General features: G+C 43.2%; 1 protein-coding gene across 6 annotated transcripts in view; it reads right to left on the bottom strand.

Moving 5' to 3' along the window:
- IKZF2 (IKAROS family zinc finger 2) overlaps window positions 1-24,473 on the bottom strand; it is a 105,402-nt gene that overhangs the window by 23,436 nt on the left and 57,493 nt on the right. For 4 of the 6 annotated variants that reach the window (XM_066553457.1, XM_066553451.1, XM_066553454.1 and 1 more), the window contains exons 3-4: window positions 22,901-23,167; window positions 12,991-13,158 (exon numbers count right to left, since the gene is read on the bottom strand). In XM_066553457.1, the coding sequence (XP_066409554.1) occupies window positions 12,991-13,158; window positions 22,901-23,167 (435 nt within the window). The remainder of the gene's footprint in view (window positions 1-12,990; window positions 13,159-22,900; window positions 23,168-24,473) is intronic. The other 2 variants (XM_066553453.1, XM_066553456.1) reach the window with 1 other exon arrangement.

The raw sequence follows: 24,473 nt of genomic DNA, 5'->3' as shown, positions 1-24,473 counted from the left end.
GCTTTGGTGTGTTTAGCACCAACAATGCAGAGCAGCTCGAAATAAAGGTGGGACTTTTCTCACCGACACCAGTGGTCTTTACTGCTCCACAGTCAAAATTAACCACAGTATTTGGCAGGAGGAAATCATGAGCATTTTGTAAAAGCAGATCTCAGCACAGCAATATGAACAGCACAGGTATCCTTTAAAGGATGATAGGGTCCTTTCAAGGAGGAATCTGAGATACTGGGTAGCTTCTGTTCTAGCACAAACCTCTACATCAAGTATCTAGGTCTGATATTGAAGCTAGATTAATCTTTTCTAGGTAATAAAATTCTGCAATTCCTGCTAGCCTCACTATTTTTCCTAGTTTTTTGTTGTTGCTGTTGTTTGTTTGGGGTTTTTTTTTTGTGGGGGAGGGGATTGTTAATTGTTTGTTTCAATACAAAAAATAAAACCCAACAATATCAGAGTATTTCTTAATACCCAGGATTTTTTAGGTTTGTTCAGTAGAAAGAATGAGTAGAAAAGAAGGAAGGAAAGATTTGGGGGTTTAGGATGTTTCCTTTTTGGTGCAATTAGCTTTGCACTACAAGTCCTGGATAGATTCAGAAACTAATTGTGACTGAAAGGGAAGTTCACAAAATGTAAGGGAATTAAATATGGGTGTGAACCTAAACCAAAAGGAAGAAAAAGAAAATAAGAAAAGAAAAAGCAGCTTCTTAGGCTGAAAGTAAAGACAGAAAAGCTGAACAACAGAAAATAGCTCTATAAGCATCCAGAAATACTTTAAAAAGTTTTCCTATAAAAACAGGGAATTTAGGAAACTCTGAATATACTTAACTACATTCCCTGATGAAAAAAAAAATCACACTGAAAGCTACACTAAGCTCTTAGAAATAGGAGATTTCACCCAGAAGTTTGGATCAAGAGTGAAAATATGTAAATTTTCTTGTTCCTCATTATCAAGAAAAAATATTTTTTTTTAATATCTATTCTTTTAATTTGTGTGGAAAGTCTTGTAACTGAGTCAGCAGATGGGAATTTAGAACATCTGGGTTCATTCCCACTGTGACACTGATGTCTTGCCTGTGTCAAGCCCCATTTTGTTGGCCATCTGGGTTCCTCCCCTGTACAAGGTGGCTAGGCAATAAACCTTCCTCTCTCCTCTTCTCTTGGGCTGGAACTCAGAGAAATGACTGTGTCTCACCAAGAGTCATCTTGATGATCTGACACAAAGTCCTCTTGATCACCTGACACAAAATGGCCTTTGCTTTCTCTTCACCATGGTGTGATCCTGTCCCAGGGCCTGCCCTCCAGCACTTGATGCTGATCAAGGCAGAAATCTCGTGCTTCTCAGCCAGAGCTGTACTTGCAGCCTCTCAAAATTGGCTCATTTTTAGCTCTTGGAACAAACCCTCTGCTTGTAGAAGACCATATGAACATAATGGATACATTTTTCACAATATAGCTAACACGGACATTTTACTATGGCATCTAAAAGTCCAACAAAGCACTTTTCCTGGTGAATGATCTATCCTTTGCAGCTGAACAGCTTCATTCCAACAGAAGGTGCCAAAAATCAAGGTTTGATGCTGCCTGATGGAAATGTAGCTATGGATAGTAGACACACCTGGCCCTACAGCATTACCAACACCTGTAGTTTCACCCCAAGTTGGACACTGGCTTCCTGGAGTCAGCTGACCAAAAAGGAAAAGTTACCTTGCATGTTTGCTCACTCACTCCCTTCCCACTCATGAAATAAATATTGTAAGGTAAATAAAAAGGCCAGTTTATCACCTTGTGCTATTATTTGTTAGTATCTGATATGGGAACCCAGATTTGTGATGTTTTAATTCCTGGGGTCAGAAACTCATCAATAGTGTACACTCTGAGGAAATGTGGCAATATCCATGGAATTTATTTGGATTAGTAGAACTACAATTGATACCAAAACGTCAGTCAAAACCACTTCCGTGAACTCCCTGTTTTGCTACTTGAAATTTTCCATTCTTCCATTGCTTCAAAATTCAGAATCAAGATGGATTTTCTCCCCAATTTATGCCTTAAATAATCTCCCTGCTCCACCCTGGTGTTTTAAATGAATAAAACTAATATTATATATGAATCACAGAATAAGGTGTCTCCTACAAAAGGCATCACTCTGTTAGGAAGCCATTCTAGGTGGCACATTCAGTGTGCCTTTACCCTATGGGCTCCATACCCAGTACACCGACTGTATCAGTTTTTGTTTTCATAACCCATTCCTGACACCCAACAAGAACTGGGAGTGCTGCTCCAGGATTTGGCAAGAAGGAACAGGCTGTGGATGAGCAGGTTTCTCTGACTCACCTACACGGATCAACAAGGAAAAATAAAAGGGAGAGGGTGGGGATTGCAAAGGGAAAAAAAAAGAGAGAGAGAGAGGAGTGACGTGTTCCCTTGGATGCAGTGTGTAATGCTGCTGGCAGACTGCCTGCTCTGGTGCCACAGAGTTCCAGACATGCCAGTCCAGCTGACTCAGCTCTTTAGAAGAAGGAAAGGGAAGGGAGAAATTTGTCAAACGTTTCTGATACCTGAGGGACAGGGATCGCTGGGCTCTCCTCGAGGATCTTTGAACCCTGCTCTCACACCAGGGACTTCAGGGGTGTCCCCAGAGAGGTATTAGAGATGCCCACATGATAACCCTGCTCAGAGCTGCTTATGTCTGTACCAAATCCTGCCTCTGTGGTTGTTGGAAAATGCATCAGCACAGCTTTATCCCACAAACCAGAAATGTCAGGCCTTTCCCAGCCAAGGCTAACTGCTCTCAGACAAGACACTGTCTCCAAGGAAACAAGCAAAAAGCAGGCACATGAAGGGTATCCAAGTGAGAGAGAGTCTATGGCCCATGTCACTTTTCTATATAAAAATCTCAACATCAGATTCTCTGCAGTGTCTTCTTTGCATGTGATTTATTTTTTAGAAAGACCTTGAAGTCCTTAAATCATCTGGGCTCTGGCTACCTGTGAGGGCAGCTCTGTCCCATGAGGCAACACCTGTTGGGAACAGCCCCAGCTCTGTTTGGCTGGGGGGGACCCTGTGCTGTTGTCACAGAATAACAGAATGGTTTGGGATGGAAAATCATCCCATTCCCACCCCTTTCACTAGACCAGGCTGCTCAAAGCCCCATGCAGTTTGGTCTTGACTTGCACTCCAAATAAATGAGGCAGGAGGAAGAAAGTATCCACCTATTTCCTGGCAAAAGGAACTGGAACACAGGCTAGGGCTTAGGCTGTCAAAGCCCCTAACTCTCATTAAAATCAAGCAGACCTCACTGCTCCTAAAGATAAAAGCCACATGGAACTAGTCCCAAAATGAGCACTGGGATGAGCCTGTCTCAATTTTCCAGTCAGGATTCTCCCCAAGAGAGGTCCCTGGCTGTCTCAGAGCACATGAGAACATTCATGCCTCTTGCTGGAATAGAAGGAAAGGACATGTGCTTGGGGAGCACATTCCCTTAACAGAGAGCAGCTGGCACAGATCGCTTGCAGCCCTTCCCAGTGGCAGAACAACTCTGGCACCTTTGATACAAAGAGCCCAAACAAATTCTAGGTAGAAAATCCCTATTCCACAGGGATAGCTCTGTCCCATCCAGGTGCTCTTTGTCAAAGGTTCAGTAGTCAGGGCCTCACCAGCATTTCTCCAGTTCAGGAATGAAGATAGAGATCTCGACTGGCTGTTGCAAGGCAGGGAGGGAACTTGGGGCACCCTGTCTGAAATCAACACAGCACAGTTATGCAAAACATGTGTGCAACTGGCATCTCTTGTGTAATCCTGGCTGCAATCAACCTCTCTAACCACTCCAGAAGGGAAGGAGGGGCAGAGGGTGGAGAAAGTTCACACTTAGATCAAATAAAAAATGGGAAAATATCCAGAGAGCTTTAGTCAGGTAAAAACAGTTCCCTCTCATGGGAAACCTCCAGGACAAGTTTCCTTGAACTTCACTCTGGGTTATAAATAGGAGGAGAGTCACACAGAGTTCAGTACAGGTTCACTGTAAAAAAATCTAGACATTCTCATTTTCCTTCTTGAGTGATATCCATCAATATCTTAGCTGTAAGCCAATTCATAATTACAGGCTGCTGAGAGCTCAGGAGAATATATCAGTAGCAGCTTTCCTAAACTCTGCTGTGGCGTGGGTTATGGGTTATTTTTGTCCCCCTTTAGTTTCTCTTGGCTTCCTTTCCAGATGGCAAAAATACCTCTTTACACCTTAAAACATATGCTGTCAAAAATGTCAGGGGTGGTTCTCCCTGTCACACTGCCCTGTAGCACAGCTCTGAGATATCAATGAAAGAAGGCCTCACACCACTGTTGGGCTCCAAGCTCAAACATTCCCAAACTGAAAGGTTTCACAAACTCCTTCAAGAACTGACAAAAGCTCCAAATGCTGGGTCTCCTGTCCCCAGGAGATATGATATGCAGAAGCTTTTTTCCCTGAAAAGAATTTTCAGGGGGAAAAAGGAACAAAACACTTCTTTGCTCCTTAGAGCTGCTGTGATATTTGCTGCTCAGAAGTGGCCTTGGCTTTGCTGAGATGAGGCTTGCTCATGTCAAAACCAGGTCTGCATCTCAACTGCATGAAAAAGTTCTCTGTCACCTCTTGAATCTTTGTCTGCAAAACCCACTGCAGGTACCTCAGTGGCTGGCTCTGGAGCAGGAGGGCTCCTGGTGTGCTGCATCATGTCCCTCCAGCTTATCCTAACACAATGAGACACCCAAATCCCTCAGATGCAACACCTGCACCTTAAATCCAGGGTTTGTATGTACATGTGCTAACTTGAGCATAAAAATACCGCATTTCTGAAACAATCCCTGGTGACAAGAAGAACAAGGGAACTGTTTTTAGCTGGAACTGAAAGGAGCAAAGGACTACAGATCTTTAAATACCTGAGCTACTAGAGTCTCACCTGCCAGCCTGTCCGCAGCAGTTGTGGTGCAGAAAGACAAGTGATGCACACAAAGCTACCTTGGTGCTTAGGTCCCTGAATTTGCAAATTGGGTCTCATGGGGGTTTTCCTGTTTCATTTTCTCATCACTGAAAAACAGATAACAAGGAGGCAACAACTCATACCAACTTCACACAGGCTTGGGGCTGATGGAATAGATAGGGGTTTTTAAAGAAATGATGCAAAAATTGCAGGCTAAGTAGTAAGTCCTTTAGTATTATTAATAATCACCTTACTATTGTGTCTGAGATAATCACGCTGCTCTCGGGGTCTAATACCTCAGTGGTTATGGCAACAATACAAAGTTATTATTCCTTCCACTTTGTAATTATCTCGTTTCACTACTGCACAAAGGCTAAGTAAACCTAAGGAGATCATGTACAGCGCTGTGCAGCTGGGGCACCAGCACCACGGAGTACTCTGTGATGTACTTACATGACCTTCATCGCAGCAATACGTTTGTGCCTTGCCATGATTCCCACGTGCTGCCCTCTCACCATCTCAACTAGGTGGAGAAATGCTCTTTATTTCCATTTTACTGGCAGGCAGCTGAGGCAGAGATAAGGTTAAGGGGTCTGCATCTGTACTGGCCCCTGTTTCCAAAGCATCAAATGACTTTGTAATTTAGTTCCCTCATAAACGAGTGAATAAGGGTAGCAAAAACATTCAGAATTAGTAATAAAAAAGAAACTGGAGGATTGGAAGATAAAGACAGACTAGAACAGAATCAATGCTAGATATACAACTACAGCCTATCATAGTGTAAACTGAGCACAAGAATAACTCACAGTCACAAAAGACAGTGTTAGAAAGAGCAATAATCTACACCAAAAGAAAGAATAGTTAAGGTTAAATATCAGGATGAGAGTCACAGCTATAAAAAGCAGATGGGAAGTGGAATTGTCTCCCTAGGGAGGCAACAGAAACAGTCTCTCTGGATGTTTAAAAAACAGGTTAGACACGGTGTTTAGAAGCACTGCTGCTCAACATGCAGAAGTCTTACCACACTCATGCTTTTCTGATGCCAGTGAAATCCCACATATAGCAGTGTGGCAGAATAAAAGCCCAGAGGAAACAGAAAGCACTGTCTTGTTTGCTGTGCCAGAACAGCAAGGCTGGCCTAGGAATTGGCAGCACCCAGCAGCAGAGAGGGGCCTGTGTGTGCTCCAAATTGTAGCCCAGAAGGGCAGGACCAGGTGCTTTGTTCCATTCCATGTGGCCTGAGGCAACACAGAAAGGGACAGAATCCAGGTAAAGATGCCAGGATGTGCATTGCTAATATGGAGGGGAGACAGGAGACACACAGAAAACTGATGGCAGCAGTTCCATCCCAAACACAAACTTCCATCCTTGCATGGGTATTTCACCAGGAATGAACCAGTCACAGTTAATGAGAGATAACCCCATGTGAATCTTACACTGTGATGCTCCTGAGTGAAAAAGAGCCTTGTTACCTCCAAGCACTGCAGAGGATTTGCTGCTACATCTGGCAAAGCCGTGGTCCACTGGGAGAGGCAGCAGGAGGGACCTTCTCCCAGACACCAGGACAAACCTTAGCACCTGATTTTGCTGTGAACTGACACTAAGAATGACAATGTTCCCATGGTGTTGGTGCCTGTGATCTCTAGGAGAGGGGGAATTCCCTATGCAGCCAATTTACAGGGAGCACCCAGGCACTGGAAGTGCCACCACCTCCTCCACTTGCATTGGGACACCACAAGACACAGGCAGCTGCAGGACAGCTCCTGCTGTCTCAATCACACACTCCAGACAGGAGTGGGGGAAAAGAAAGTTGATACCTAATCCCTAAGAGAGGGATTCGTGAGTTGGTACACAGCCCATCTACCTTTGTTTGCCAGGACCACTCCTCCTGTTTCTCTGTTTCATCTGTCAAAAGCAGATTTCCTGCACTGAACAGTTAAAGACTGATTCCTAAATTACAGCAGGTAAGAGGTAATCTTTATGGAATTTCAAGACAAAAACATAAAAGTGAACATTCCTTGCTTTGGGTGGAACCATATCTTTTCACAAGTTGCCCTGAGAACAAAGACCAAACATGCTTCTCCTGGAATGATCAAGATCCTACAGCATCTTTAAATCAAAGATTTCTTTGATTCATGATTTCTCAGTGGTAATTATGCTCTGTAGAAAAGACCAAGCTTCTACATTGAGAGAATCCTGAGCATAAAAGATAACCTTTCCATATAGCCAATACCTTAATTGGTATTGGCTATAAATACCAGTATTTATTACAGTAGTTGCTCTGGAAATGAAGAAGACCCCTTCACTCCAAGGATCAGGTCCAGGTGGGGCTCTAGCAAAGCACGGAGTACAAGAGGGCTCCACACAGGATTGAATTTTAAACAGGGATCCCCAGGGCATAAAGCTCAGTCATAGCAAACTCCCACCCTGTACACATTCTGAGCTCACCTCTAAAAACTCATACAGAAATAAATGGAAGGCAGAATATCAGAGATTTTAGGCTCTCTCCAGCATGGAGTGAAGGCCTCAAGGTGCTGGAAGCAGTAATGAGAAGCAGAGCTGCTGCAGGATTGCGCACATGCTCACAGCAGTTTGGAACCCGCAGCCTGATAAGAAAAACCCCAAATGATTTTGTGACGAGGGTAATTCCACTGAGTTTAACTGAAACAGCGTAAGAAAACCTGAGAGGAAGAGCAGCTCTGCCTGATTAAATAGAGCTCCAAGTATCAGATCAACAGCATAAATACCCACCAGCTCATCACAACTGAGGGAAGATGCTGTTTGCTAACCTATTTGGAGAAATGGCATTTGTATGCAGAATATCCCCTTGCCTCTTCACATACACATTTGATTTTTCAGATTGTACCCTATGTGTCTGCTTTGATTTTTTTTCCCCATTCACAAAGTGTTTGAGTCAGTCCAGTTCAGAGTGTAATGAGAACTTCAGATCACAAGATTCATCTAATTATGACATTCCCATCCTCAAAAACATGGTTACAGAGCAGATACTGGGTCTTTTTAGAGTGGAGATGTTAATAGTGGCAAAAGTTCCCTCAAGATGAAAAAGAGCAGTTTAAAACATAGACTTCATTATTCTTAATAACCATCCTTGCCACTCTTTCAGTAATTCTCACTGGCTTTTCACAGCTGAGAACACATGGACAGCACTGTGTATTCCAGCATTTGTTCATCCAATTTTTCAGCCAAAACGAGCTGCTCAGAAGTGTTGCTCTCCCAAACATGCATTGAGGCCAGTGTGTCATCAGGATTGGGGAACAGGTTCCTTGCACCTCAGGTCTGCCATCCAACTCCAGGGGTGTGGGCACACCTGGGAGGGCTCACTGCCACCCAGGCAGGGCTGAAAGGAAAGTCCTCGTGGACAAGAAGACATGAGAAAGATGGATTTGCTAACCAATAAATATGGAAGGAGTTTCCATGAACAGGGTATTTTCTTTTTTAATTATAGGCGCCTTTCATCTTGCACACTGTACATGGTTTGCTAAGATTGTGCTTTTGGGAGTTTTTGCCTAAGCCTTTCTTTTCAAAACAAAGGCTTTCTGCTTTTCTTTTGCAAATAAAGGGGTACCATTAGTGCAGTGCTATTGGAGAGCTGGGCAGAAATAAACAACATGCAGCAGCAATGCAAGAGAAAGAGTGGGAAGAAAAATATTTCTTAAAAGCAAAAAAAATTGTTGGAGGGGACACTTTCTAGACAGGAAAGCAGTACCTTCAAAGCAAATTTTAAAATGTATTGTGAGGACAATCTTCTATGAAAAAATAATAATCTGACTACCCAATTTTTTAGGAAGAAAGAGACAGTAAAACTGCTCTCATATATGAATAACACTTACATACTCCCACAGCAACAAACATGACTGAAGCTGCCAAGTAAAAAGAAAAATCAGGAAATTCCAGAATTAATGTCCATGTGGACAGTTTGTGTGGACACACATGATGAGACAGCCTTTTAAGCACTAAACAATTGGCACACAGGACCATCCTTACTTAGTGCAATGGATGGATGATGCTCACTTAGTCAAAACCTACTCTGAGTTTTGTTTTCTCCTTAGCAAGTGATCCCATCCCTCATTTCTGACTTACTGCCCAAGTCCTGCTCTGCAAACTGAGGTGCCTGTGTTTGCTATGGGCTCTTCCACATTGCTCATCACTGCAGCCTTGACTTTTTCCAGCACTGTCAGAGCATTTATGTTTACAATAGCATTATGAGGGGAGGGCTGACTCAGCTCCATTTTAGACACAAGAGAAATCCATGCCAAAACCTAACTGCTAAGTTTATGTGCCCATATGAGGATGCCTGGCTTTTTGGGGTAAAAGATGATCAACATTTTGGGGTAAAACTGTCATACCTTTCAAAGTATGGAGGCCAACATCTGAATGGCTTTAACCATCAGATTGACCTGTCAGATTCTGCTGCCCTTCCTTAAAACTTCTGGGATTTGCTCATAAACTGCCTACAGCAGAAATTTTTTCTCATGTAGCTTGTCTTTACCATTCTTTTGTTGTGCAATTCCAGAGGGGATGGAGAAGACAGGCATGTCTCAGGGTGAGACAGAAGGTACTTTGTGGATGCCATCAGCAGACTGGCTTTTTCTGGGTGTTTTTCCCCTTTAAACAGCAAAAGCCAGGCAAGGTGAAGCCAATCCCTGCTGATTTATCCAGTGCATCCTGCAGGAAGGGGCCACCAACTTCTGCTCCAGCACTGCACAGCCTTACATTCCCATCCTGGAAGCCCTCTCTGGCACCTCTCTTATATTATCTGGGTTGTGGAAATATGGAGTTAATTCAGAAAACAACACCTGAAAGTCCTGGAAGTACCTTGAGGTACCTGCCCACTCTTAGTGTAATTCTAAGCATGAATCTCTCCCCAGGCATTATCCTACTGATGTCCTGAAGGCATCATTATATTCCTGAAACCAAAGCAGCTGCATGTGGGAGGAAAATACAGACATAAAGTTCATCAGAACTGTCTATGTCCCTAAAAGGTAAATAACTGCAGGAGTAAATCACGGCACGATAAGTCCTTAATTATTTAGGGCTAAACAGCAGTAGCAGCATTACAGATGAGAAGCAATATTTTGTTAACCACTTGGCCTGGGAACACTTGCACAGTAAGATAAGATTCTGCACAAGAAGAGGAGGTAAAATGTAGATTATGATGCTTAGAAACATTTTCAAACTAACAGGAAATAACATTAAAAAGCATGAACAAACATCAATCCACAGAAAAAAAAGTCATTATTTTTACATTAGTAGTAAGTATTGGCTATTTCAAATATCTCAGAGATGCTTCTGCTAATTTCTCTTTGCATCTACATTTCCTTATTTTTTTACCTTTTCTGTTGTACTGTATGAAAACTTCACTAAGCACAGGAAGAACTGACTAAAAAGCAGCAGTGAGACGATGTCACTGACTAAATGGGGACACAAGCAAAGTGCTTTGAAATCCACAAGTCAAACTAACTGAGAGGGGAAAAAAAAAGACAGAATTCTTCAATTCCTTCATTGCATAATTTGTCTTCCATAGCAGTTTAAACCTTCTTGGGAAGGAGAAAAGATTAAGGGGTTTTGCTTGGGTATTTTTCAATTTATACAGCTCTTATTTAAGTAGGAAAAGAATATACAAAAATATTCAGAGAATATCCAAAGAATATTCAAAAAAAGGGAATTGATGTTGCATTCATGAAATTGTGCACCAGATTCTCAGCTGGTGTAAAACAGAAGTATTTTCCTTACTTAGAGGATGTAATTCCAATCTCCATCAGCTGAGGATCTGATCTAAAGAGCTTTCCTCTTACAAAAATATATTCAGACTCACCTCAATTTAGACACTAGGTGTACCAGATTGAAACTGGCTTGAAGTCTCCTGTTTCAAAACAGTTTTCAACCTCTTCTTTCTGTATTTTATCCAATATCCTCTTTTCTGGTCAGAAATAGCAGAAGATGCAAACATTGACACAATCATACAATTATTTGGGTTGGAAAAGACCTTCCCTACAGCTGCTGGATCTGCTCCACCTTCCAAGCCTACTTAGAGACTTTCATGTGTACTTTATGAAAGCACAGCATGCTTGTAGAGCACACTGATATCAAACTGTTTCAAGTCCCTTGGGGACATCTACCCCTTTTCTCCATCATCCAGGTGTGCATAATCCAACCCAGCTTGTTTATATGGCAGGGACAGACCTTAACTTCCACGACCAGAGTGGCATTTCACCTTTGTGCAGGGGGACAGCAGGTTTTAGGGTAATTATCCAGGTTTTAACTCTTCACCTGTGAATGCTAAGAATTCTAAGAACTGCCTTGGAGAGTACTGTGAGAGCATTTGTCTGTTCCTGCCGGCCCTCTGCTGAAAGCTGCTGTACCTGAGTGCTTAGAGGGGTGACACTTTCTCCATTGAAAACAAAGCCTAAAACCACAAACTGAGCAGAGCTGAGCACTGCTAAGTCAGTTAGGGAAGGAGCTCCAGGGAACTCGTGCTAAGCAGCTTAGGTGCCTTCTGAAAATCCCACACCTTGACATTCCATCCTCACGCAAAACACAGAACTGTCAGCCACGTGTTCTTCACACAGAAAGAACAATCTCTGTCAATGGCAGGTAACAAAATCTATATTCATGTTGTGAGGAGGTCTCCAAGTGCAATGTTTGTGTTTGGTAATATGGGATATGTTTTTGTCACAACTCCCTTTTTGTTTCAATTGTGAACATTTCATTGTGGCCTGTTTTCTTGTTAAATTTCCAGTTGAAACTTCAGGTATAGTCAGATGTATGAAAATTGCAGCTCACAGTTCCACAGACATTTTCCCCACTGACCTTCAGATCAAATCCAGCTCAAGCATTTCTCTCACAACCTGGTCCCAACTCTTGTACTCCCTTGGAAGTTCAAAGCTTTCTTTCAGCATATGCCATCAATACAGCATCCTGCATGCTCCCAAATCTGCTTGAAGAAGCTTACTAGCTTACCCTTTCCTATTCTTGGAAATGCCAAAGCAACTCTGTATCCTAAGACCAATTCAATGCTCCAGAAACACCTACAGAAGTGAGGTTGACTCTGGAGAAGAAATACATATAAAGGGTCAGGAAACTCATGCAGGATTTCTGCCTGCAGTTGCATTTCCACCACTGTATTTCAGTAGTCACACATTTGCTAACACCTCAAAGAAGTTTACTCCTAATGCTGCCACTTGCCACCAGTCCAATTATCTCTGCTCATTCAACAATTAAACACACAGCCTCTTACAAATGGCCCAAACACACCAGTTGAACATTCAGGTGATAAGATCTTACTGGGAGTCCTGCACAGATGAGTGAGTGAGCAGAAAGCAGTCCCCTGGTGCAGGGAGAGGGACTAAAACCACAGCTGATCCTGACTGCTGGGGCTCCAACACCACACAGCTATGAGACAGGTATTTCTCATCAACTCATCAAGAAACTATATCAAGTAGAATTGATACAGACATGATCCTATCACTTAACAAGGAAAGAGAAACCCAGTCTCTCTTGACCACCTTCAGCTCTAGGGTGAGTGCCGTGGCTGCCATGAGCTAGGAGACTTTACAGCAAGATCTAACTGAATCAAAAATGCAATTTAGAGGGCTTTGAAAGATGAACAAGTTTGAACTCAACCAGCATATGGCATTTATTAGATGAAGAAATGGGTATGAACTGCAAAGCCGGCTTCCAAGAGCCCACAGTTATTCTTTGTGATCTCTGGAATTTCACAGCCACTTTGGGCCCCAGAATGTCAAAACAATCTGCCAGCGAAGCCGGGATACACCCAAGGAGACACTGAGAGGGAAATGCGATAGCATCAGCAGAGGAGCTCAGTTACACAAAAGGAGAGGTGTGGCTGAACCACAACTTTTCTGATTCACATCAAGGCTTTCCCAAAGCTGAGAGCTGCACTCTCTGAAGAGGACGGTACAGGCCCAGAGCTACGCTTTGTTTTCACTACCTGCTGCACTGGGACGGTAGTGATAAAGGAAGGAAGAGGTGTGAGGAGAAGCCGAGGTGGGCTCACCAGAGTGTGTCCTGAGGTGTCCTGTGAGGGCGTCCCTCCGCCGGCAGGCGTAGCTACAGAAGGGACATTTGAACGGTTTCTCCCCAGAGTGCAACTTGATGTGCCTCAGCAGGTTCCCCTTCTGGGTAAAAGAAGCTCCACATTGGTTACAGTGGAAGGGGCGTTCACCTGGAAGGGAAGGGGAAGGGAGAGAGCTGTCAACACACATCGGAGGATGCACAGAGGCCACTTTCCCACTCTGTACCAGTGCCATTGCACATGGGTACAGTCCCCACCACCACCATCACACGGCTCTTCTAAAGTCAGAGGCCGTTTCTTTTGCACAATGGGCAAAGCCTCCAATAGTGATTTGAGGCTCTTTCCTTGAGGTGATCAATGCTTCCTGGTTTTCTTGAAAGTTCTTCACCTCAGAGCTTCTACCTTCATAAAAGATGAGCTCTGCTGAAAATTTAGATCCATAGCTGTGGTTTTGCACTTATATTTAGAATAGGTCCAATCCATATGAGTATTCAGAACTGATCATAACAACTGGACCTTAGCAAAGGTGTTAAGGTCTTTGGTTCAAACCAAGCCTTCTGCTTGCCTTATACTTTAACTGATAGCCCTTTTTAAAGGCTGCTTTGCATTGCTAGAGTGATATGAAGGGCATGGATACAAGTGAGGATCAGGGTTGCAAGCTCTGGGCAGTACTGAAAGTTGAGAAAAATCTTACGCCATTAAACTGTAAACCAAGCAAATATGCACTCTACATGAAATAAATTTAAAAGACTGATTTGATGAAAAACTAACAGAAACCCTAGTCCTTACCCTATCACTTCATCCCATGTCTTCACACACACATATCCAAAGCTTATTTTTACGTTAAGCCTTCATATTTGCCTTAAACAGTGGGGATTGGGTCCATTAAAAAACCCCCACCTTTAAAAAAATTATTTAGGGGAAAACCCCTGATGAACTCACACAGGCTTTCTGGAAGATTATCAAAACCACACTCTATATCAACATTTGCTGAGGACAGTGAGACTGTTCCAGCAGTCTTGCACAGGTAGTCAGCTCTGATCACCTGCTTATGTCCTGCTGAGCAAATCAATTGAACACAAGCATATACTGGCGCTAGCCATTTATCCAAGTGCCTTACTGCATCTGGACTTTACATCACAGAATTCCAGAACAGTTTGGGTTGGAAGGGACCTTAAAGCCCATCCAGCTCCACCCCCTGCCATGGCCAGGGACAACTTCCACTATCCCAGATCGCTCCAAATCCCCTCCAGCCTGGCCTTGAACACTTTCAGGATGGGACAGCCACAGCTCCTCTGAGCAACCTGTGCCAGGGTCTCACCTCCCTCATAGGGAAGAATTTCTTCCATATATACCTGATTTAAATCTACCCTCTTCCAATTTAAAGCATTTCCCAATGTCTACACCAAGCAGGGCCCCAGCTCAACAAGGTTTTGATCATCAGATTTCAGATGTAAGCAACCTCATCCACATTTTTCATCGTATCATCGATTATAGAATCTTGGCCAAATCCTGCTGGGACCTTCAGAGTTTGGATTCAGTGGCCTGAAGCACCTTGTAAAAACAAACACACACTGTGATTTCTCACATCTCTTCAAAGCCTTTTACAATTGCTTTAAACCAATTACTCCCTCGCTGGACAAAATGAATGCTACCTTTGTATCAAAGTAGTTCACATGCCTGTCTAGGGTGAAGTCCAAAACACATCTGGAGATGCAAATGGAAGAAGAGGGAGGGACAGAGCTCTTACAGATGTCCACAAGCAATTCTTGTGTCAGTGGATCAAATCACTGCCAGGACTATGATGCTGCCAGGAGGGCAGCACAAGGTGTGCCACATGTATGCCATATTCTGCAACTTTATTTCACATGTGGGAGATGGAAATCACATCTGAGGCCGCCACAGAGGTACTCAAGGAGATACTAAGGTTCCTACAGTCTCACTGAGAGCATTATGGAGTAATAATAATAAAAAAAAAAATCACAGCATAAAGCTCTTCTTCCAATACTCTGAACACGAGCTCATTAGAATTGATAAAGAGGTTGTGGTTTCCCTTTCAAACTCCCACACTATACTTAAATGATCTGATTAGCCATTATCTTCTTTTACATCAATTCAAAATGTCCATAACAGAGATCTGTAAAGAGACTGCAGTAGAAAAATAGATGGGGTTTTTCTTTTTTTTCTTTTCTGTTTTGCTTTCACTGTCTGAGAAAACAGGCAAAACCCTTTCCTTTGACACATTTCTGAGTATTCTGGAATGATAGCTTCAGTTTCAGGATGACAACATGAAAGAAGGTAGCACGTTTCTTACCAACTCTAAAGTCTTTCCTTTTACTCCTGCTGTATTTAAAATTATGCAGCTACTGCGTTTTACCCAGTATATCACCCACTTATCTCTGACATTTTGGAGGCCACATATGAGCAGGTATTACTCCCCCAAAAACTGGCTGCTCTAAAGATGCTGAAAGCTTTCAGTCAGGAATTCAAATAGCCACTGCACCACAGTTTGATGGCAAAGACGACATGAAAACACTCACCACAAAATCACCCGTAGTCTGCTCCTCTCTTGCAACAGCCAGATCTGCTCCAATAGCACACTTTACCTTAAATAACCTTTGTATCTATTTAAGGCAGCCTGAATTCATTTCTCCTACTGGCTCCATTCCGGGTAAATAGCTGCTTTGATGTGTTTGTTACACTTTTGTCCAATCACTCGATTCCAGCTCCTTGTTTAAGCCGCAGGCTTGAGGGATGCAATTTTGGTCACACCTTCGTGCTATTGATTAGCAGCTTTTACATTTAGCACAGCTAATCTGAGAGGCCATTAGCCAATAGAAGGGTGCACAGAGCAGTAACGACTGCATAGCAAGAAGATTCTGTTGGTTTTCCAAGAATTGTGCTGTCTGATGCCCACCCCAGATACTAACAAACAAGCCTTTTTTATCACTTCAATGCCTTGAGAAGACTGTGTTCCAATTATTTCTCCTGCTGCCTTTTCCTGGTAGTTTTGTGAACTGTTCTCCTGAATTATTACTTACCAGTAACAACATAACAACCTTGACATCCTTATTCACCTCCCTCACTTTTCTGTGAAAACTCAGAGGTTTTATCCATAAGCTGAAATCAATCATACTTCAAACTAAACATCCACTCACAAAAAGTCTTTAAACACAGCTTTTCTCTACATGATGGTCCCTGACTGTGCTTAAAGTGGTTTTGGGGGGTGATGGCAACACAGCCATACCCAGAACTCTGGACCTATTAAAGGCAGCACACACGACTCCAAGAGAGTAATGACAATTATAAGCATGGTGTGCTTCTCCATCACTTACAGCTATGTATTTCCTGCTTGACTCCAGGTACTTACACTGATTTAATAAAATAAGAACTCTGCTGAAAGGCAGCTAAGCAAGCTTTATGCTTTTCAGCACTGGAAACTATGTGACTGCAACGTAACTACAAAAAACTTTTCATCTACTTTAAGTGTTAAACCTCTTCTCTATTATTGAGCTAAACCAGTGCAGAAATGCCTCCAACTCAGTGACTTTCAGAGTGGCAGGAGGGGGAGGGAGAGCCAACAGAACAAAAAAGATGTTTCTTTTCAACTCCAGATTTAGAGTCTGAAGCCAGACAAAACCAGGAATGCCTAAAAACCCTTGCTCTCCAGCAGAGGGAATTTAATTACCTAAGTTACTTCAGGAATGGACGAGGCAAGATAAGCCAGAGCTGCCAAGTATTATCTTTCCTAAAGGCTTTGTAAGAGGGGCTTGTGCCAGGGAATAATTAAATTAATAAATAAATACATCCATAGAGTTTTATCATTTTACAGTTAAATAAAATATTAATTAAAAGGTATTATTTCAATATTTGCCTCTAAGTTATAGTAATATACTGCTGAAACCTCACAGTTCACTGTTAACATGCATCCATTACTGCTGTGTCTCCTCCAGGAAAACTAATAATGAATAACAGCAATGAAATATTACTGCTCTTGAGTTACACAGGTATCTGAAGTGCACAGGTTAACTTGCTCTCATGTAAACAAATCCTGAGACAAATGGTGAGTGGCCCCCTTTAGACAGGACAGGCAAGGCATGGGCCTTTCTTTCACAGCATCTTTCATATCTGACAGCAGGATGGAGACTTCACTGCACGAGCTACGAGAGCTGGCTGGCTGATACAACCTGAAACCAGGCGAATGAACCGATGAACTTCCTACCAATAGATTTCACAGATGTCAAATGTTGTTTCACAAAGCAAACCAACTCCTTTTTCTGCTTAATTGGAAGCTTCCCTGCACAACAGCACTCCTTTCCCGCCTTGGCACGGAAGTGCTGTGCAGAAGTTTCAGTATGAGTGAACCTTCTTTGAATCTCAGACCAGTGGCAAAACACTGATATTTTCGCTGCAAAGCTGAGATATTTTCTGTATTAAAACAGAAATTTGTCTGAGGATGTAGAGCCCACAGACCTGGCAACCAAGGAGATTTAGATTTTCCTCCATTTGTCCTTTTGAAATCAAACGGGGAGTGACTCACAAATGAATGCACTGGTTCTCAATAACACAGTTAGGGAATTCCTACAGAAGCAGTCCTGCTACATAAAAACCAGGTCCAGAGGGGCTTCCACATCCCTCCTGGTTAAATGTGTATCTGGGAACTCAACCTTTTTTGTGTGGCAGATACTTTTGATATGCAAAGTACAGCTTAAGTACTTCTCAAACGGGATTTTTCCTTTCCAGCCTCTTAATACAAAATTACTGTGCCCATGCTGCCATCAGAAAGTATTTGCTCTTACTAACAATACCGATTTTCACCCTTCCACAATAAGCTTTTTGTTAATATTCATTTTGTTAAAATGAAACATTTCTCCTAATCCATCAGATGCTGCAACTGCTGTGATTCTGCTCTGTCCCAGGAACACAAGGGAATTATCAGCAGTGCTCCCAAAGCAGTGACAGCAGTCAGCTCCAACCTGCATTTACCCAAATAAGACACAGACCAGCAGACTTTGCTCCATTTCTCTGTTAGTTATTCCAGGGACCATAACTACCTCCTTACTGTTCTGATTCATTTAACAGCCTGTACATCACATGAAATCAGTGATTTTAGTAGGGGTTTTCTTTGGAAAAAACCCGCTTCCAGACAGGGCAATTTATTATAAAACACTAGTGACAAATCTCTCGTGAAAAATTCCTGGGAAATCCTGGGTGATTTCCAATTGTCCTCTGCACAAATTTATGATTCTTTATGATTCTGCATTCTTTAGACAGAAAAATCTTTTAAGTGAACTTGGCAAAACTATCAAAAGAATTTAGTTATTGAGAACTGCAAGTAAAACACATCCTTCTGCCCAGAGCAATTTCAAAAATCTCAGCTTCCCTTCCTTAATGCTTAAGTAGGAAAAGAGATGACTTTTCATAAAGTTAGACATCAGAACCTAAGTAGAAAACTGGACTTTCAGAAATTTAGCCCTAAAATTTTTGATTCAGCACCAAATCTATTAACATTGCAAGAGACAGGAAGGCTGCACTAGGTTACAAATTAGAAATTAAACCAAAAAAAACACTTTCTGCCAGCAAAATAAGAGAGGCAATCCAGTGGAGTTCATCAAAATGTGTTTACATGACCATTTGTTTAAATTTGCTCCTGGTTAGCTGCTTAGGCATACAAGCCTTTTACATAGAACAACACAACTGGGCTTTTTCCTCATTTATTACTTCTGTCCTAAAAACTTGAACTCTGCATGGAATACAAGTTAAATTTCATTCAGAGTTCCAGGATTGCATAAATTCAGTTGTAACACTAAGGGTGCTAAAGCAGAGGTTGAACATCCCCCTCATGGGCACACAACTCATTTCACTGACTTATGGTATCAAAAATCTTGTGGAGTCCAAGCAAAGATCTGAGACTATCCTGAAGTTAACACCCCCAAAAAAGCCTAAAAGAAACATACAGCAGCCCAAAATAAGAGTGGGGCAAGGCTGACATCCCCACTGTCTCTGCCCAGGCTGTGCTGCTGCTGCATCCACACAGAGAAAGCATTTAACCTCTGTGCTTCATAAAACAATGAGGATGAGAATTTGTGGAATCCCAGTCCCCAGAAGTGTCCAAGGCCATTTGGACAGGGCTTGGAGCAACCTGGGCTCATGGAAGGTGTCCCTGCCCGTGGCAGGGGGTGGAATGGGATGAGTTTTAAGGTCCCTTCCCAAACCATTCCATGATTCTTGATGCCAGCCTTCCCTTAGAAATACAAAGCATTTCCAAATCTAGCAGTGAACTGGATAAGGGACTGGATGCTACAGCAGAGGAAAAAAAGAGATTAAAAAAAAGGGTCACAATTCACAGCAAAAGGGAGAACAACACGTGGGCCTTGCAGAGCACAGAAGTATCAGCACAGCTAGAGCAGAATACAGTTCCTGCTTTACCAGAAACAAAGAGCAAGGAAATTTTAATTCAGGTCCACAGCAGAAAGAGTAAAGAGGTGCGAAATCACTGAGGTTCCTTCTCATGATCTCAGAAAACCTGGATTATTTGCCTCTTGTTCCTCCCCCCTTCCCTTTCCATCCCTAAGAACAAATCCCTGGAGTATCCAATGGCAATATTCTATGACAAAAACCTGATAGAGACCCTACAACTTAAGGAATGTGCTGTGGAGTATGAAATTTGGACCAAAAGAACACAGTATGGGAAAAGAGGGAAATAATTGCAGCTCATGCTATTTTTCTGACACAAGGATGTGGCACATGAGGGAGGGGGTTACCCTGCTCACTAATGCAGGGATTGCATCACGCTCAATTCCCACACCAAGCATTTTATTTATTTTCTGTCAGCAATGACAAATAAATAGAAAGGCCTTCTCCTGGTGCCCAGGCAGAGTACAAAACCACTTCACCTCAATTAGCAGTTTTTCAGAGAAATGCTGTGCTTGGCACAATCAGCAGTGCCACAGGCTCCATGATGGAAGGGCTGCAGCCCAGAGCATCACCTGGACCATGATCTGAGGGATGAATGGGCAATTCCCAGCTTGATCATCTACCACAGGAAGAGGTGACTGCACACCAGGATCTCAGATGGGACACTGAGCTCACCTACTCTGGCCTCACCCATGCCACAGATTATTTTCCCCATCCCTGTATCTGTTTGACTGAACTACCATAATCTGGCAGGGAACACAACTGCTCTTCAGGAACAAAGGAATCATGGCTGGAGAAATGCCCCTCTCTGTGCCTAGCACAGCCAGAGCCCACAGCACAGCTTCTTGCCAAGCCTCGATCCCCCGTGCAAGGAAAGCTGCACTCATCCCAGCACACACACAAATTACAGCCTCTGCTACGGACCACAGCATTTTGGGTGACTTACATAAAATGCTGACAGGTTTTCAGGGAAGGGAAAAGCACTTCAGTTTCTGCCAATGCAAACAACTGGCCAGATTATGCTCTGGTTGTGTGCAGTTAAAGAGGAGAGGAAAGCAGGATTCAGCTCCCAAAACATACTTGAGTTGGCTTTGAGAGGTAGGGATGTACATGCCACTTGGATTAGCTGATAAAGAATGTCATCTGTTTCCACTCACTAGGGACAACCTCCCTTCCCTCCACCATTCTCCCTTGGGCTGCAAAACCAGACTACCCACAGGTCAGGGCTCATTCCAGAGCTGGGGCCAGCCCATCACGCCCCACTGCTGAGGAAGTGGCAATATATTTTAAAATACTGCACTTTACAAGACTGATACCAGCAGTATGTTAAAAATATGCCTCAAAATCCAGGATGTGGAAATCCAAGCAAACTTCTCCTTCTGTTGTGGACAGCAAAGTAGCAGCATGTATTAAAAAACAAACAAAGAAAGTGGAGGGAAAAAAAATCCTCTGCGAAATTTGCCAACTGGTTTACTGAGAACAGAGCACCGAGCTGCGCATTAAAAGAAATGCCATTTCTATATGCTTGAAATCATCTGTATAGAACAGCACATCCCAGCTCCTCTGCTCTGATGGGAAAAGAGTCAGAGCTCTCTGAGGAACCAGCAGTAGCCCCAAGGAAAAAGCTACCAGTTATGCAATTGCTGCCCATGCACCCGCAGACGGCCGTCTCGCCCGCACGCAGAGGAGATTTTGTTTCTTTCGCTTTGAATTTACACATCTTTCTTTTAACATGAAAAAGGCAGCTTGCCTGTTTTTTAAAAGATGCACCAGCTATTCAGTATCTCAGAAACTCAGACCATTTAATTAAGTACCTAAATCTAAATTTAGCACAGCTAGTTTAGCTGCTTGAGTTCAAATACATGGACCCTGATGCACCTACCATACATATGCTCAGATACGTGCAAGCGCCAGTGAAAACTTTTTGGAAGATTGAAAGCTGGAGACTCAGTCTGGTACATTCTGGTTTCTCTTTCCCTCTTCTAGTAAGAGCATGTCAAATTGTTAATCAAGGTTTTGATTCTCCAGCTAATGCTTTTCCCCCTCTCATAATTTCTGTCTAAAATCATGAGTGCATCATAAATGATACTGCCACGCTTTGCATTACACACTTAGGTCAAGTTTTTATCAATACAACTCATATACAGGAGATTAACTATGTAATATATATTTATTATTCCTCTGTACAGAAATTCTATTGATTTCTTGCCCATCAAGAGCACACTACTGGACTACAAACTACCAGGTTTACAAAGGGATTACACAGTGTTTCTTACTCTAGATCTCCACCTTTCTTTTTATATCTTCACAGTGTGAGTCTCTCACGCCATTAAATAATAGCAAAGATAAAAAGCAAAATACCCAAAAAATACAAACAACAAACACCCACTGAGGCTCCACCACAAAAAACCTGTGCTTAACCTTAATAAGATTTAAGCACATATCCAAAGTTAAGCGTATCTTGAAGCCCTTCAGGTGACTTACATGTGCTTAAATCTCATAAAAGTTAAGCACAAGCTTAAGTGCTTTTTTGAATCAAAGGTAGACTGCTGCAAGACCAGAGAGCATCATCTTCTGGCACCACCTGTCCACTTCTGTTGGAGATGACTATTGCTCCCACCTGAGGAGTAGACAGCACAGGGGAGTGAGTACCAGCTTCCTGGGCACACCATTTTACCATTTTAGCCATAACATCCCCAAAATACCCCAGTTTAAGCTCAAGGCCTTGTTTTTCAAACCACAAAGACCCACCCAATCAGCATATTGCAGAGGTTCCCTGTGCCTCTCAAATTCTCAAACCCACAAGCCTGATAAGCTGTTTGAGACTCCAAATGGTAATAAAAATACAAGTGCTAGGAGAGACCAAGCACTGAAATCTGCCTCCAGAATGGCATTGAGGTGGTGTAGGGGAGCCAGGTGGGTGCCTCAGCTGAGGTCTCCCTTGAGGGAGCTGTCACACAAGCAGCAAGCCCTCCCTGGCATCAGGATCACTGGGTAATGAGTGTCCCCTGCAGGGTTTGCTCATCCCAGGCCCAGCCACTTCCAAAAGAAGTGTGAGATCCCCAGGAAGCTGCTGGTCTTGTCCACCTGTGAGCACCTCCAATGGAAGAACATTTAAGACTCCTCTTAAAGGCTCAGAAGCTTTGCACTGCACACACAGGAACAACACGAGCCACCCGCCCCCGTGCCAGAGAATGACTCCCACCATGGTGCTCCAGTCAAGAACAGTAAGAAAAGCAATTTCCAGACTTTTGTGCTGTTTTTATGAACAAAAGGCTGGAAATCAAAGTAAAGGCAGCACCATGCTCACCAGCAAGAGAGCAGCACCAGAGTTTGGAAAGCAGGAAGAGAAACAAAACCAATGGAGCCCATTTTCCCCCTCCCCAGCCTCCTGCTACCCCACGAATGAAAAGGGAAGAGATAAGAATTGTCAGGTAACATCAACACCGCCACAGATTTTCTTTCAGCTGCTTACCAGTGTGGCTCCTTTTATGTACCATTAGCACATTGGGCCCAATGCAAACCATGCCACAGACGTCACATTTCAGTTTACCATTGGGAAGCCGGATTCCTCCCTCGCTTGATAGCTCCTGCATCTTTCTGTTATCCACCATCTCGTTACTCCCAATGAAGGGATCTTCCAGGCTGCTTCCTCCATCGTGAGCTCTGATAATATCTTCATGAATCAGGGGCTTCCTGTCAAATTCCTCATCACTTTGCATTTCTAGCTTTACTGAATTCGCTGAAATTAAGAAAAAATAAAATAAAGTTAAACCTATGTATTTTCCACTTCCCAATATCATGATAAACTTTTTACTGTTATCAATATTAAATCAAAGCCTTGAAGCTCAAACCATCATGAGTCTCACAGTGGTGATGGCATCAGAAGTTAAAACTGCTTATTTCTTTAAGCCTTTGGTTGTTTTCTTTTCAATTCCTAATTTCTATCTTATTTTAAATCTTAAGGGGTACAGTATGACCCAGACACCTGCCAAAAGTTGCAGAGATGCAGGATTAAGAACTGACCTCCTGCTTCTCGACTTGGACCACGAGAGTTGCCTTCTTCTCAAGGAGCCAAAGGCAAAGCCAGAGCTGCTCCTTGCAGGCCTCTCCTGCCCAGTGCCCGGAGAGGCAAGGTTCCCAAAGGCACAGCACAAGGAAACAAAGCAGGACTGTTCCAAATGCAAAGATCTAGTGAATCCAGGCTTGTGGGCTGTGCCAGTAATCTCCCAATCACCCTGCCTGCACGGACAGGTTCCCTGATGGAGGGGAGACCAGTCTCAGGATGAGCCTCCAGTGCTTTTTTGCTCCCACCTTCTGATTCATGTCAATGGGACACTGCCAAGGCAAACAGGGCTGCAGCAAAGCCTACACTGCTGGATTATTTATATTTGCAAGCGAAAGACATGCAGTTGAAGAACTTTCACATCTGCCTGGTGAGACTGGCAGGCTCACTGCTGATTTCTGTGATCCTCAGGTGACAGGATAAACCTCCTCTAACCACTGAGAGCTTGTGGGATCAGCAAGCCTTTAAAGGAAACAAATGTACCGGGTTTTTTCACAAAGGGGTGTCAGTGCAGGGGTGTTTTAATCACCAAATGCCCCCATTTCAATGCCTCAAGAGCTGGTCAAAGCTGCCAAAAGGCCTGTCCCAGAGTCAGAGCCTCCATCCACAGTGTCAGCCAGAAGGCAAGCCCACGTGTCTGCTTCCCTAAGCCTTGATCCTGCTGAGGGGTTTAACAAGGAGGTGATTCAGCCTTCATATCTAAGCAGTCTTTGACCTCTGTACTAAGGCCATTGGCACGAGCGCTGGTGACAGCAGCAGAGCTGGAGCACAAATCTGTGCCCTGGCACTGCCCAGCGTCACCAAACTCTGGCCACATGTACTCCTTTGCAACTGCCAAGGGGCCCCCATACGTGAACCCAATGACAGAACTATAAGTAAACACTCTGAGGCATCACCAGTTCAACTAGCTGGCCTGGAAATGTCAGAAGAAAAAACCCTACTATTTAGAGTTCCTCCTTCATCTTCCCTTCTTCCCCTTCCC

This window comes from Molothrus aeneus, chromosome 7, assembly GCF_037042795.1.
Source record: "Molothrus aeneus isolate 106 chromosome 7, BPBGC_Maene_1.0, whole genome shotgun sequence".
NCBI lineage: Eukaryota > Metazoa > Chordata > Aves > Passeriformes > Icteridae > Molothrus > Molothrus aeneus.
Note: the sequence above shows the minus strand (reverse complement) of the source record. Positions and strands in the feature narration are given on the sequence as shown.